Here is a 15609-nt window from a genome sequence, read left to right on the forward strand (position 1 = left end):
TTGCTCCTCTGGCTGCCTCTGCGCTTCTCCTCAGCATTCTCAAGGTATGTTTGGTACATAATGCATAAAAGCAAATGGTAGATTTCCTTTAAGTGTGTTCGGAGAACACATACCTGAGATGACTCGCATACCCCCTCCGTAGTCCCTGGACTGGTCCTTGGTCCAGCTTTCTGCTGCTGATAGGACAACAGTGGGACACGGTACTAGTGCTCCCAGCTGTCTGGGTGCAAGTCCTGCTTTCTTGGCAGGATGGTTGCTCCGCCTCCGGAGGCGGCCATCTTGCTGCGTGTCACGTCTGATACGCAAGTCATAGCTCAGCCATCACTGGTATAGACCCTACACAATGATATGTACCTTATATACCTGAGTATAACCCGAGTTTTTTAGCACAAAAAATGTGCTTATACTCGAGTCAAGAAAAAAACAAACTGTATTCGTCACCTGGCGCCCCACCCCCCGGCAGATCCTCTTGTATACAGCGCTGCTCCGGCATTGGTTCTGTGTCCCCGCATGGTCCGTTGCAGGGATCGTGACGTCAGCCACTCGCTGACATTCTACTATGTGCACCAGCATTGGCACACACTATGATATCAGCGAGTGGGGACACAATCGGGGGGGGGGGGGTCATCAGAAGGGAGCTGACAGGCTATATACTGGGGAGGCTATGACCAATGCATTTCCCACCCTAGTCTTATACTTGAATCAATAGGTTTCCAGTTTTTTTGTGTTCAAATTAGGGGTCTCTGCTTATACTCGGGTCAGCTTAGATTCCAGTATATACGGTATCTCCGCTGCTCTCTTCTGGTAGTTGCGGCTCTTCTTGTGGGTGGTGTATCTGTGTCCTAATGATTTTGGATTTCATATATGATTACAAGTCATATGCTTATTTATCATTTTTTTAAATTGATGTTCCTGTTACCACTAAACTTACCAGCCTGGGTTACTGATTTACTAGTTTGATGACTACTTGAGGTGCATGTATCATTTTTCTGCTTTAATTTATAAGTTGTTACCAGAAGATTGTCTTTTATGTTATTTGTAGATCCTATAGACCTGTCTAATATTGAGGCATCTTCTGACCTTGGCAAAGATTTGCTGTTGCTCTTCACACAGTCCTTTGCCACTGACCTAACCATCCAAGTGGAAGAAGCTCATTTTCGTGTGCACAGGTATTTAGCACTTTATATGTTTATTCTTTTATATTAGAAGAGAAAGATTCACATTAAACTGTAACAATGAAACTGAAGTGAACTCTGCTCTGCTATATCATTCACATACTGGCTGTGTGACTCAATATCAGAGGTGCACCAATATATATACATATTATGATGTACATAATATTATGTGTATTGCTATGTAGTAGTGGTATGGGGCTCAGCCTCTCATATTTATATCCCATGACTCCCTAAAGAGAATTTCTGAAGCGGTGGTGAATGAGGGGGTTGAGAGAGAGACTGCCTGTGTGTTAGTAACCGAAAAGAAATCGGCTCTCCTCTCCATCAGGAATACTCTTCAGTAAGGGGAACTGGAGGCTTGGCTGAGCAGGAAGGACATATTAATATGCCAACTACAGCTCACTGGAAAGACTGATAGGACTCATATTGGGCTATTTGTTTAGATGGTGATGATAATAATACTAATAATTCCTTTAGTTATATAGCACACAGATTACCCAGCGCAACACAGAACTTACCAAATCAGTCCGACTTTACAAAGGGACTGTGGTAGTTTTGAGGCATGGAGAATAACAATATAGGGATAGTTGTACTGCTGTATAATGGCAGTTTTAAAAGATCTGTTTTCAAGATGGGTCCGTTTAAGTGTGGCTATAGGTTCCCATAGATGGATGGATAGTTATATAATTATATTCTGCTATAGGTTGGTTTTTGCACATTATACATTTTAATGTCCTGGATATCACAATGTTTGCAGAGAACATTAAGCTTGGTGCCTAACTCCTGTTTTTTGAGCATGATGTGCAGATTTTAGATGATTCTTACTCATGCTTTGCCACGTACTAACATCTCTACCACTGCGCTAAGCCAGTTTTGACTGTAACACTGTGGGGAACAGATAAAAATGGTAATTGGGTCAGTCCCTTTGTGTTTTTACATACCGTATCATGTGACTGGTATAAACTAATATTCATGAAGGTTATCCTCAAGTATAAAATGATGCTCTATACAATTATGCATTTGTTTATGCTCAAGAATCTTGTATTTGTGTAAAATGGACAGGTTTTGTTTTTTGTCTTTTCTGATTTGCACATATCTAAGGCCGCATTTACACAAACGTATGCCCATGAGGTAGAGCTCCTCCTAAAAGCAAGTTTTATACTGTAATTTATTATCAACTTCTACCATTTACAGGGCTATCCTGTGTGCCAGGTCTAGTTACTTTGCTGCTATGTTGAGTGGATGCTGGGCCGAGACCTCTCAAGACCTCATCAAGATTGAAGGGTAATGACATATTAACATATCATGGACGCTCTCGTTCGTATCGTATCGTAAATGGTCTTTCCATGTAATCTTCATCTGCCTGTTTAAAGGACAGATCAGATCCCAAGGGAGCAAATGTTAGGACTCCTTCTATGTGTTCTCGCCCCATTCTAGAGTTGGCTGATTCTACTAATATTTTTTCTATAATGATGAATAAAGTTTAGAGTCTGCAGGAGGGAGGGTTATCTTAGAGGCCTCCATCTTTAGTTCTGTAGTACCAAGATGGCTTTGATGTTATATTACTGGTAAGAGTCTGATGGCATCAGGTTTGTGGCTCTGTGAGCTAGAGAACAAAAGATATACAAAAGTTAAAATAAAGGCTTAATTTTTATATGCAGCTTGAATTTCTAACCACGTCTTTAAAGGGGATTGCCATTGAAAGAAAATTCTCAAATTTCAGTCCCCTAGTGATATTTACACAATAAAGATACTTTTTAACCCCTTACTTTACAATTTTACTTAGGAGCTAAATTAGCAATAAAACTATCACTCACTGATGGTCAGTGTAAGATTCCAGAGTGTGCACGTGGACTCTCTAAGCAGATACTTCATAATTCCTCAGTGCTGTGAGATTCTGTGTTCTGAAAATCTGCTTACATTATCAGGGTCCAGGTTCATCTACACTTTAATTTAGCTTCTGAACACTCATTAGTATCTGACACTTAGTAAAAAAGAGATGAGTCGAATCGGAGATGATGAGATGGATATAACACACAATGACTCTCAGCTCTGCTACATCTGAGCTATAACAAACACTATCAGCTCTGCTATATGCCTCCCCCTGCTATATAGATTGTATGTGTCTATAGCTTCTAGATTTAGTCTCCACATGGCGCTGCTTGTTGTCAAGAAGTGCTCATATGTGCGTTTGTCCGAGCTTGTCTTGTGGGTCCAGTGCAGAGACACTGCAGGGAGCGGATAGGAGAAGCTATTCATGAGAAGAATCTGTCCTGCCTAACCCTAGTCAGAAGATTTACGGTCATATCCAGGAGCAACCAAAATTGTGTACAACTGGACTGACAGTGGACTTATCTGTGAAATGCTGCATTTTTGCTAATAACAGTGAATTATAAAATGTGTTATTTTGTTATCCTTACTATATTTAAGACTTTTCTTTGTGGGAATACCCCTTTAATTGACTGTTCTATAGATCAAGCCTGATGTTATCTGAAAGATGAGATTCATATCTTTAGTTTGACAACAGACTCCTCTTTTTTGGTACTATACTACTGAAGATGGTGGTGTCTGAAGTTTAGTGCTATCTAAACTTGACTCCTCTAAGGCAAATATGACTCTTCTCCATTCATTTGCACTTATATGAAATCTTCCCCTAGTGTCTAGTCATTTAACAGAGTAAATTATGGTTACGGCTTCCCTTTGAAGCATTGTCCAATGGGTGTTATAAATGTCCAGCCATAATATTTGCTGTGATTGTACAAAATGCTTGTATTAATAGTTTTTCATCTTTGTAGTGTTAAACAAGCAGATATGATGGTGATCCTACACTTTATATATGGAGGAATAATGGACCTTCCAAGCAACACTGATGCAGGGTAATTATTTTTTTTTCCTTTCAGTTTATAAATATAATTTATATGCAATCTAGTGAACACAGCAACGTGCAGTAACTTTTCAGCATTCCATTACTTTCCAACAGGCTGTTATATGGGATTATATATGTAGGGCATACTAGTCATCATTTAATAGTGCATGTTACTGTAGCCGTTCTATACAGTTTAGAGCCCATATTTATGTTTTAGGTTGGCGCCAATGCTCTTAAAGGTGTTTTCCCACGAACTAAAGTTACGACCTATCCCCTGGATAGCTCCTAACTTGCTGATTAGTGGGGATCTCAGTGCTGAGACCCCCACAGATAGCGAAAACGAGGGATCTGTGAGACCGTCACTCCGTCAGACTAATGGAGCAGACGGCCGCGCTTGAACGCTCTGCTCCAGTAATCTCTATGGAGCTGACGGAAATTACCGAGCACCGGATCATAATTTCCATCCGATTAGTAGAGCAGAACAATCATGTCCCGCCGTCTGCTCCATTAGTCTGGCGGAGGTCCGTCGGACCCCTCATTTTCACGATCTGTGGGGTTCCCAGCACTGAGGATAGGGCCTAACTTTAGTTCGTGGGAAAATCCCTTTAATGGGGATGTAATCAGACCTTTGTTTAGACCTTTCTTTAGTCAAGGGGAACATAAGTGTAAAAAGTATACTTTGTAACTCCACAAAGGTCATTGTCTTTAAGTCTGCTAATCTCATAACCAGAGACGGTGTCATTTCATATACTCTACGCACTGATGATTTCTGCAAAGAAAAGTTAGATCTGCTTTAATAAATAAAACGATAATTGTTTAAACGTCCTCTTTAATTATATTGGGAATTAGAAAACTTCACCACCAGTACCAGAGAATGAAGCTGTTCCACCAGCTCCATTCTCTGTAAATCCCAACGCAGAGACTTATTAGAAAGTGTCTTTCGTGTCTGACCCCACTGATACTTATGAATAAGGGATGGGCCCTCAATAGCAATAGGGTGTAAAACCCCCATTAAGTATTCATTTTGTAATATTGGTGCATTAACAATGTAATCGCCTGCTGATAAGCGTCTTCACCAGGTTTGTTTTCTTTTTATTGTAGTCAGATTCTCTCTGTTGCTGACATGTATGGATTGGAAGGACTTCGAGAAGTTGCCATTTATGCCTTGAAAAGAGATTACTGTAAATTTTTCCTGAAGGTACTTCATCTAGCAAAGTGTTTATTGTTGGACATTTATAAGTCACCTGTTTAAGAATGTACTTTGGGTAGCAAACATCAGTGGGGTGGAGGGAAGAGCACTGCTCACCCCTCCCCTGTCCATACAGCAGGGATTGTGTTGCAACACAGCGAAATATAGGACATCTCCTTTATTTCGCCGTGCACGGGTGAGGTGAGACAATATGTGCTCCCCGTATTGTGACCTGACACTGTAGACGTCAATGGGGACTGATGTGCGGCCGCGTATGAGCCCTAAGGGTCAAGATTTTGACATTTTTATTCCTGTAAGCATTGATTTTATCTCAAGTATTTAAAACTAACGTGTTGCCAGAAATTTAAATTATTAGCTGGTGACAGGTTTCACTAGTCTATGCTATAATGATTTTAAAAATGACTGTCAGCATTTTGAATATAGCCACTACTCTATAAAACTTTATTTCACATTATCTGTGCCTATCCTCCACACTCATCCAGCCCCTTCCCTCTGCATTGAGCAGGCAGGGGAGGGATTCATAGACAGGGAGCCAGGTAATGTGAAATAAAGTTTTATAAAGTAGTGGCAGTATTCGGAATGCTAACAAAGGAGTTTTTAAAATGCATAGCAAAGGCTACTGGGACCTGTCACCAGCTAAAAATAACATTCCTGTTAACGTTTTGCTGTAAGTTGTAACTAGCTGATCATGGGACCCTCTGCTATCGGGAGAACAAGGATCCCTTACTAACGGGTGGAACTGCAGTACAACCATGGACCCTGCCACCCCATTCATAAAAATCTACCATCGGGATCAAGGATTGTAAACCAAGCACACTTACATGCTGGTGTGTACAAAAAAGGCTTTAAAAGTTATGCAAAACGGCCTGAGGGCTCCAGGCTCCATAGCTGTTAATGGGGCCTGCAGCCCTCATGCTCAATTGCATATATTTTTTTGTTAAAAACATAAGAAGCTAAAATTAGAGTGGATACTACCAGAAGGGCACGCACCAGCATGTAAGTGTGCTTGGTTTACAATCCTGGTGGTAGAGTTCTTTCAAAGTTGGATTGTTATCCCCTATCTACAAGATAAGAATTTTATCAGTAGGATTCTGATAGCTGGGACCCCCACGATCACGAGAACTGGTGTCATGTTCTCGCTGAGTGAATGGATAGGCAGGTAAAGCAAGTTCTTGCTGTTCCCTTCAATTAAATGAGCGCGTCAGTAATTGAATGGGTATGAATAGGAACGGCAGGATGAATTCTCTGTCGCTTGATTCAATTGAAGAGAACAGGACCCCATTCTTTTGATCATTGGGTTTCCTAGAAGACAGACCTTCACCAATCAGATTGTTCTCTTCAATCCTACAGATGGGGGATAATAGTCAAACTTGGTAGAACCCCTTTTAAGACTGTATTCATAAATACAGGTTTTCTAAGAATTTTTTATTTATTTTATTATTTATTTATTTTTTAAATCAAAACCTGATTTGGGTCGTAATGTGAGAGGAAGTACAACTGACATGTGCGGCTCCTCTTCCATTTTTTTTTTTTTTTTTTTTTTCTTGCTTCTGGTTTTAGTTTCAGAAGGGGCATCAGAAAACCTGAACTTTAAAAACCCAGACTCGGTCTGCATGTACCTCTAGAGCAAGAGGAAAGTAACAGGACCTATCCTACTAGTATTAAAAAAAAAAAAAAAAAAAAAATCACATCAAAGCTGTATCAGACAGAATCAAAGCCCAATGTAGAGACATCACTGATGACCTGCTCTCTAGTAGTTCTTCTTGTCTTCCTTGTGTTTATATGTGTCAGCAGTAACATTTTTAGAAATGTTTGGATGGCAGCAGATGACATAGCAGTGATACAGACATCTGTTCCTACCAAAGTGTGAGAATCTGCTACAGAACGTCAGATGAATCATTTCCTACAAGATGATAGGAATTTAGAAATTTGCATTCAAGTGGTGTTTTTTTTTTTTTTTTTATGGTATTATTGTTTTGGGCTACATGTTTTTAAATGTAAATCCTATCACCAGACCAAAGATAGCTATGCAAGTCCTAAAGTAATGCAAGTGAATGGGGTTAAATGTCAAATTCCCAGGGCTACAGCATCTGTGATGGACATCTCCCAGTTTAGTGATGGTAGACATGTCCTAGTAAGATGTTCCTTAGGACTTTACTCTATATTCCGCAGTCACAGAAATCTAGATTATAGAATATAGATTTCCTTTAAATCCAGTGGGATCCCTTTCTCTAGCCACAAGTCTTTGTACCTCATCCTCTGTACAGAGGATGCCGCTCTCTGCTGGGAAACATAGGGTGGGAGTGTCTGTCTTGGAGGACTATAGAAAGTCTTTGTTGTCTTGTAACAATAAACTTGTTTCTTGATCTGGACCTGTAGGAAGTAAACGATTCCATCAACACTTCTTACCAGCAGATCGTGGGAATTGTTTGTTGGTGATAACGTGTACATGGTTTATACTTGAAATGTCTGTTTTATTGTTGACATTGAGAAGCAATTTATTTATTATATGTATTTCTATTCATTGTGTTTTAGCCTGTAGTGGGGATGCAGCAGTCTGTGGTGGAATGCCTGTATATTGCACACTCCGTAGGAGAAGAGCCTTTGTATACTTCATGTATGCGGTGAGTACATGTGATTCGTTCAGATGATACATTTTGGTTACTATGGGCTTTGTATTAATTGCAAGTAGACTGCTAAATGAGTGTGGGATTGATTACTGACAACCCTGCTGACTATAAGGATTGGGCTACTGAGTCTGAATACTAACTTTAAATACAGTGCTGGTCAAAGATGAAGTGATTGGAGCTGTTTGATTGTGGTTCATCCACTAATTAATTAAATTGGCCAATGATCTAGCAGCTATCTCTTATTGAAATGATATACCTTTATTACCAGAAACCCTGTTTAAATGGAGACTACCAGCCGTTTTATAGATCTGTGTAGTCTTACATTTATATTCCAGAATTGTAGCTGGACTTGAAGCAATGGGGGCGTGTTCTCACAATGCTACTTTTTAGAACTCTGCATTCTAACTGATCCGCAGCTCCTCCCCTCTGCTGTTATATCTAACCAGAACTTATTATGGCTTTTTGTGACGAGAGCTCAGTGCACTAAGTCCAGCTACTATCTTGGATTATTAATGCATTTTCATAGTCCTGCAGCTTTTAACAACCTTCACCAAGCTTCACAGATTTTCGGGGACAAGACTTAACACTGTCCGCAGTTATGGCCATAACAACTACTAGTACACTTCCGGTTAAATTGCAATAATTTATGGACTGTATCCTAAATGTTCCTTATGTTGACCTAGACGATTCTGCTTTTTGCAGAAGTTTCCCGGTTTATAGTAATGTTTGGCTATTCACATTTATTTGCTATAATTGTTTTGTTATGATTTGAGTGTTGTTATTTTATCGTTTTGCTATTTCACCCTTGTTATTTAGGTGGATTGAGAAGTATTTTGTGAAATGTTGGTCAGAGAGAAGCTTTGCCAATTTGCCGGCGGACTTGCAGAAAAACTGCCTTGACGTTTTGGTTCAGTCACTTGTAAGTATAGTCAGCTAATTGTCTTTTATCTCTATTATAATGCAGGCTGTCCGGCACATTGTCTAACTGGTGGCTGGGGGTGGTAACTTTGTGTCTCCATGCTCTGTCGCTTCTGACTGCCCCACAAGATGAGTTTTTCTAATATATTAAATTGGACACAGTCAGTGATGCATGTAGATTCTGCTGAAACCTAACGAGTTGTGCCTAGAATACTATAAGTTCTGCCAAATCCTTTGACTGTGTCTGTATTTTTCTAGATAATACTGTAAGCAGAAGGTAATGCCTAAATGTGAGTGGAGTAAATAAAATAATATATATATATATTGCAACATCATAGTAAATTATGCTTACACAGCATAAATGGTACTCACTGGGTCGACTGCATGATCTATAATCTATTTATTCAGGACCAAAGTTAAAATTAGCTCCTCGCCCGGCGCTTCTGTTCTGTTAACAAGGATTTCTAAATAGGTCAGTGCCTCCAGGATCAGAATTAATTCTCTGCACCAGGAATGTGACTGACATGTTTTACGATGTGCTTCAATGACACTGTCATCTTGGTGTTGATGTGAGCTTTCAGTTCTGGGGGCTTGTCATCAAACATATCATGTATATTGTGTTGCAGTAGGTGACTTCCACAGACCTCTAGAATTTGGAAATGTGTGATGTCATCCATATGAGTTTTTTTTTTTTTTTTTGTCACCTTATGATCATTGTAATATGTAATTTGAAGTTACTGATGTGTTATGACTTGATGTACAAGTGTAAATCATGAAAAGTTTTGCTTAACTAAGCAAGTCTCTAATTAGCCAAGTGCAGGTATGTAACAGCTAGCAGAGGTTTTACCTTTACCAGGCTACTCTCCATTTGCCATGCTTCCATGCATTTCCTCCTTCCTTTCAAAATAAACTTCAGATTATGGTGGGTGTTTCCGGAGCCCCTCTGTAGCAGCCCATGATTCTGCAGAACATGACAGTGCAGGGGGGGGGGGGGACCTGTTCTGTTCATTGTAACAACCAGTGAAATGGCCTCATGGAGGGGCTCTCGAAACCTCCATTAGATCCCCCCAAGACTCATTAGCATAATTGTGTGTTTTGTGTTCTCATTTGTTGAATAACCCTATTTATAAGAGTATACTTGTTGGTTGGTTGTACATCTCATCATGCAAAGGGGATGTTCTATGACAGATGAAACCTGTGTAGAAATGTGATAATTGTATTACTGATCATTTGTGATTGGTAAATAGAATTTGGACGACACTGATGTTAATGGGATCCTGTTCACACTGCAATATTCCGTTCAGTAATTTGCAGCAGTATTGATTGAGCTCTCGTAGGCAGGGAATTTGATAAAGGGAATGGGGTTTGGTTCCCGTTCTCGGTTCCTTAGTTCTGTCCAGCCCTTTAATTTGTGTTATGTTACCCAGACACCTACTCCGGTCCGTCATACCTCACCTCTATTTATATAGCGCAGTGCTGCAAGTCGATCCTAATAACATACATGTAACTACATAAAATACAATACAAAATACATAGAGAGGCCTCCTTTTCTGGACCACTATTAATGTGTATGTATGTATATACAATATATTATAACACTACACCAGCTGCCGGATATACACTCCGTCCCCAACTTAAGGACACCTGACGGACCTCTTTGCCCACTTTGATCTCTGGTACAGCTCTCTGGATGCTTTACAACCTGCAGTGATCCGCTGTAATGTGTCTGTAAATGAGTTTTATTGATAATACTTGTTCCCATGACAGCGCAAAATTATGAAAATGTCATTGTCACTGGAACAAAAAATAATTTTCTCTGGAGGTACAATTTTAAATAATACAATTTCAACAAACAAATTCCCCTAAAGAACAAACCTAAAGAATATTTTACGTAACCCAGGGACTGCCTCTATCCTGATAGCAGGAGTCACATGCAGTACCTGACAATATACATTTACATATAGAGACTTGTGCACAATAGCATGTATATATCTACTCCTCCGATACATGTGCAGGGCACAGATCCAAATGTGGAAGGGATATGGCTAAAGGTTGTTAATGCAGTTACATTACTGATATATAATTTTCTTCCTTCCAGTTAAATCTAGTTTTGTGTATTTTATACTCTCATTACATTAAAGGGGTCCCACAAAGACAAGCTTCTTATATAACAAAATAACACATTCTCTAATTCAAAGAAAAAAAGCATTTCACAGATATAATTCCAACCTGTCTCTATCAGTCCTGGTGTATACAATTTTGGTTGTTTCTGGATATGACTGTAAATCTTCTGGCTATGGTCGGATTATTCTCATGAATAGCTTCTCTTTTCTGCACACTGCAGTGCTTCCTGCCCCACCCCCCTGCATTACAAGACCAGCTCAGGCACAGGCACTTCCTGCTGGCCAATTTACTCTACAGACAAAGTTTTTATAGCAAAGCTGACTGTGTGTTTTAGCAGAGCTGGGATTGACATTGTGTTTTATATCCATCTCCTGGATCATATCTCCAGAGATCTCATCATCTCTGATCTGTCTTGTGTCTCTCTCTCTGTCAGATACTATTAAAATGTTCAAAAGCAAAATAAGTGTAGATAAACCCTGTACCCTGATGATTTAAGCATATGATCTGCTCATAGCACTAGAGGGATCATGAAGTGTCTGGTTAGAGAGTCCTCACCCACATTTTGGAATCTTACACTGTTGAAAATGTATCTTTATTGTGTAAACCTCACTGGGGGATTAAAACTTTCTTTCATGGGCAAACACCTTTTTTAAGATGAGAACAAGTTTATGACCCCATTTTCAACTGTACAGCACTGTTGAATTATTTGTTTCTGTACAGAGAACAATGAATCGTTTCTGAATTCTAGAATGTTGCCACACTTGTTTATAGTCTCTGATCATGAATGTGTTGTGTTGTCTGACAACTTGACTTTGACGTGTGTCTAGTGTCATCTCTGCTGTCATCGCAGTTTCCTAATTGCACACATTTCGGCATGGAGCGATGTCTATGGAGTCTGACATGACACGATGTGATATCGTGTGAGGGGCTTTTCTTCCCCAAATGTTAAAGCTTGCACAAGGCAGATGGTTCTGGGGGCTTTCTCTGTATGTTACTTGCAGAATTCCTTCACAATATCCATTGTTTTTCAGTCTTACAGGAATGCAGCGTTTCTGTTGATGGAAAGTGACCGGCTGATCAGCAGTCTTCCTGAGGTGAAGTGGGCAGAAAAGGCACGAAATTTGGCATCAGAATTACAGGAAGAATGTGTGAAATTCATGGTGGCTAACTTTTCCCAAATAATAAAAAGTGAAAGTTTTACTGATTTGTTACAGGTAATATTAAAGTAATTTCTTCCTGAGTTGTTATTTTGCAATTCTTTCAGTGTCACATAGTGTAAGGGGAAAAAAAACCCATGAGTGATAACATTTTTTGCACATGAGAGTGGTCCCTAATACGTGCGCCCGGAACTGCTTGAGGTACCTATACTAATCTACAGCAGATATTTCTGAAGATGAATATGAGAACTAGTATGGTGGAAAATGTCATAAAAATTGGGGGGAGTTTTGCTTTGACATCTAAAACATAATATAAATACTTCTGCCCCATTATATTGATGGTAACAATATGTTTACCAGAGAAACTTTTATTTTTTTGCTAAAAGCAAACTTTTTAAAAGAAGACCTGTCACCAAAATTTTACCACCCTGACTAACAATGCCTACTGATAAACGGTTGCAAGTCCTCCCCATATCACCTAAAATTAGCTGCCAATGTGGCCCTGTACCTTAATTGCAGACGTTTTTGGATATGCAAATTAATTAACTTTTACTAAGTCATGTCTGCTGGCTCTGACTCGTTTCTTCTCCCAGGCTGGCAGTGAACCACGCCCCCTTATTTTGACTGACGGCTTTGTGTCCCTTCAAATTACTGTACTTCCTCCTTGTGCTGTAGGGACGGTCTGCTAATATTCAGCTACAGACATATAAAGCTCTATGTACACATGGGAAATATTGTGTGAATTTATTTACATGGTGCCTTATGTTACATTCTTGACATATGACCAGTAACATCATGGCAGGTTCTAACAATAGCAAACAGTACACCATGTATGTCATCACATAAAATCACATGGAGGAAGGAGAGTAGTAGTCCATGGAGGCTGCTGTGACTTTGTGGTCAGATACATGCAAAGTACAGTTTTGCTATTGTTAAAAGGCTAAACGACCTGAGATGTCACCATGGTCACATGACTTGAACTGCTAAATAGTAAGGAGGCATAAGACATGGGGAGGATTAGATGGGAGGGGCCGGCCGAGAAGGACACGTCCCCTCTGATGCCAGGTAATATAAGATAAAATGTGATTGACGCGGATGTAAGGGAAACAATTTTTAGCTAAAAGAAGGGGGTCAGTAAGTTAATAGGGCTCTACAGGTTCCCTTTACGTGTTTTGGCCAACATTTTTTTTTTCAGACACTTTTACGACTTGCCCATCAAAATTGTGTAACCTAAGCAGCTTCAAAGTCTCTTATATTTTTGCGGAGTAAGCTATGCCAACAAAAAGAACCTTAAAGGAACTTGTCAGCATAAATTCACCTAATAAACTACTACCAGTATGTTATAAAGCAACTTAAAACCTTTCACATTATGCTTATTTCATGACCCAGTATGGTGGCATCATCCAGAAAATCCACTTCAAAGTGAGATCTATAAACCTTTTGTAAAGTCAGGGAGGCGGAGAGTTTAGTACTGAAGTCAAGCTCTCCCTTACCCAAAACTTCCCCTTTTGCTGTAAGTGATGATCCTGCATCCGGGGATATAAGTAACTGGCTCTCCAGAAGTCTGATAAATGATGTCAATCACAGCAGAAGGGGTTTTCTGAGGCGTGGAGAGCTTGACTTCTTTGGTTCTGAGCTCTCTTCACAGCTTACTAAAGGTTTTACTTTACATTTTAAGAAAGTGTTGCAAAACTTTTTAATACATGTCAAGTTGCCTAATATCCCAACCCCCACACCTTACAAAAATAATTGGCCAACACCTTTAAGGTATTTGTGGTTGATCCTGATTACTCTCCTTCATAATGTGAATGTATTGGGGTTACTGTTGGGGTGTGTTATTTATATGTGTGTTTTCGTGATATATAATGCATAACCTTTATCTCCTTGTGATGGAGGTGGCATCCATTACACCAATTTTCTCTATAGCCGATAACCTTGGTGATTATATAGCCCCGTCCTACACCAGTGGTCATGGCCTTTGTGGTGACCTGTATTTTGTTTCATACATTTTCGGTGCCTCTGTTGTATTCGTGGCCAGAATTTCTTTCCTGTATTTTATATTTCTGTCATCAGAAATAATTTAACAGCATTGCATTTCTTCTCCCCATTTAGGCCCAGGGGATGAGCAGCCGACCGTATCTTTTAGAACATGTTTTTAATGAAATTGAGAAAAACATTTCATTTCAGAACTGCTCCTCTCTTTACATGGCTATGGATGACTTATTACATTTGGCATCAGAAAATGAAATGGTAGGTGTCTCAATGCTCTTATTTAGCTGTATGATGAAAGGACTACCAAACCTCCTCCTGGAGGTAATGATTTTTAGCAGAGCATGATACTGATACTGTTATTCAAACATTGCCAACAATTACAGAGCAGCAAATGGAGACCGGAATACAGTTCTCCCAGGGTGTATGTACACAAGTACAAAGAACCGTCTACTATGAATATTTATATTAGGCTTGGTCTTCTTTAAAGGGGTTGTCCGAGAGTAAATTTAAAAAAAAGTAGGTTGCTGGGGGGAAAGGGGTGCATAAAATAATTGCCCCCCTGATCCCTCCTGGTGTCCCACAACGTGGACACTCTAGGCCACACTCCTGTTTAGTTACAGGGGCTTGTAGGCTCCGCTGAGCTTCCAGACGGTCACCATGTCCCTGCACCTGATACAGCACTGGGACAGTAGTCAGGTTGGCGTGCCCAGCCGCCTGGAAGTTGTCTAAGTGGAGCCTCGGTGCCCCTGTAAACAAATGGGTGCACGGCATGGAGGGACTGTGGGGGTAACATAGTTTTAGTTACTCTTGGTGAACCCTTTTTAATTGGTCAACCATCACCACAAAACTACATGCTGTCATGGACATGGGGTTTAGGTCCTCAAGATTTAGAGTTGTATTAATTGTATTAGATCCACCAAGATTAGTCTTAGATTGGTGGGAGACCCCCTCTCTACCTACTGGAAATAGGTGCCCAGACCCGACCCCCGGACATGCTCCCTACGGCAGCTTTATTAATAGAGGTGTGGAGGAGAGCTAAGCTGATGCTTGGACTGGAGAGCTGTATAAAGATCACTCCTTTATGGAGGAACCCACAATTCATCGAAGTAAATAAGTTACAAGAAGTAGGGGTATGGGAAAATAAAGGGATTCATAGGGTAGGACAAGTAGTATCCGATGGGGTGGTGAAGAGCTTTGAGCAGCTACGGGAGGAGTATCAGTTGCCACATAACATGTTTTATAGGTATCTCCATTTAAGGCATGCCCTAGATACTCAAATGAAAAGTACCCCATTGACCATTAAAAACCATTTAGTCATTAACACTTTGATCTCCCCAGGAAGTGGTAGGGAAACAATATCGCTTCTATATAGACAACTATTAGATGAATATCATAAAAAATTCCCGTTAACAATCCGATCTAAATGAAGCTGATATTGGGCCTATAACAGACTAACAATGGACCTCCATATTCTAGCTTGGACACCAGACCTGTCTCCAAGCGAGAAGCATAGGCTCTCTCAATTATTCCTATGCCA

General features: G+C 40.0%; 1 protein-coding gene across 1 annotated transcript in view; it reads left to right on the forward strand.

Annotated features, from left to right (window-relative positions):
- BTBD8 (BTB domain containing 8) overlaps positions 1-15609 on the forward strand; it is a 46011-nt gene that overhangs the window by 3039 nt on the left and 27363 nt on the right. Inside the window, exons 4-11 of the mRNA XM_072129146.1 lie at positions 1043-1169; positions 2370-2459; positions 3971-4051; positions 5143-5239; positions 7787-7875; positions 8698-8800; positions 11955-12137; positions 14193-14330. Coding sequence (XP_071985247.1) covers positions 1043-1169; positions 2370-2459; positions 3971-4051; positions 5143-5239; positions 7787-7875; positions 8698-8800; positions 11955-12137; positions 14193-14330 — 908 coding nt within the window. The remainder of the gene's footprint in view (positions 1-1042; positions 1170-2369; positions 2460-3970; positions 4052-5142; positions 5240-7786; positions 7876-8697; positions 8801-11954; positions 12138-14192; positions 14331-15609) is intronic.

The sequence above is a fragment of the Engystomops pustulosus genome, chromosome 10, assembly GCF_040894005.1.
Source record: "Engystomops pustulosus chromosome 10, aEngPut4.maternal, whole genome shotgun sequence".
NCBI classification, from domain to species: domain Eukaryota; kingdom Metazoa; phylum Chordata; class Amphibia; order Anura; family Leptodactylidae; genus Engystomops; species Engystomops pustulosus.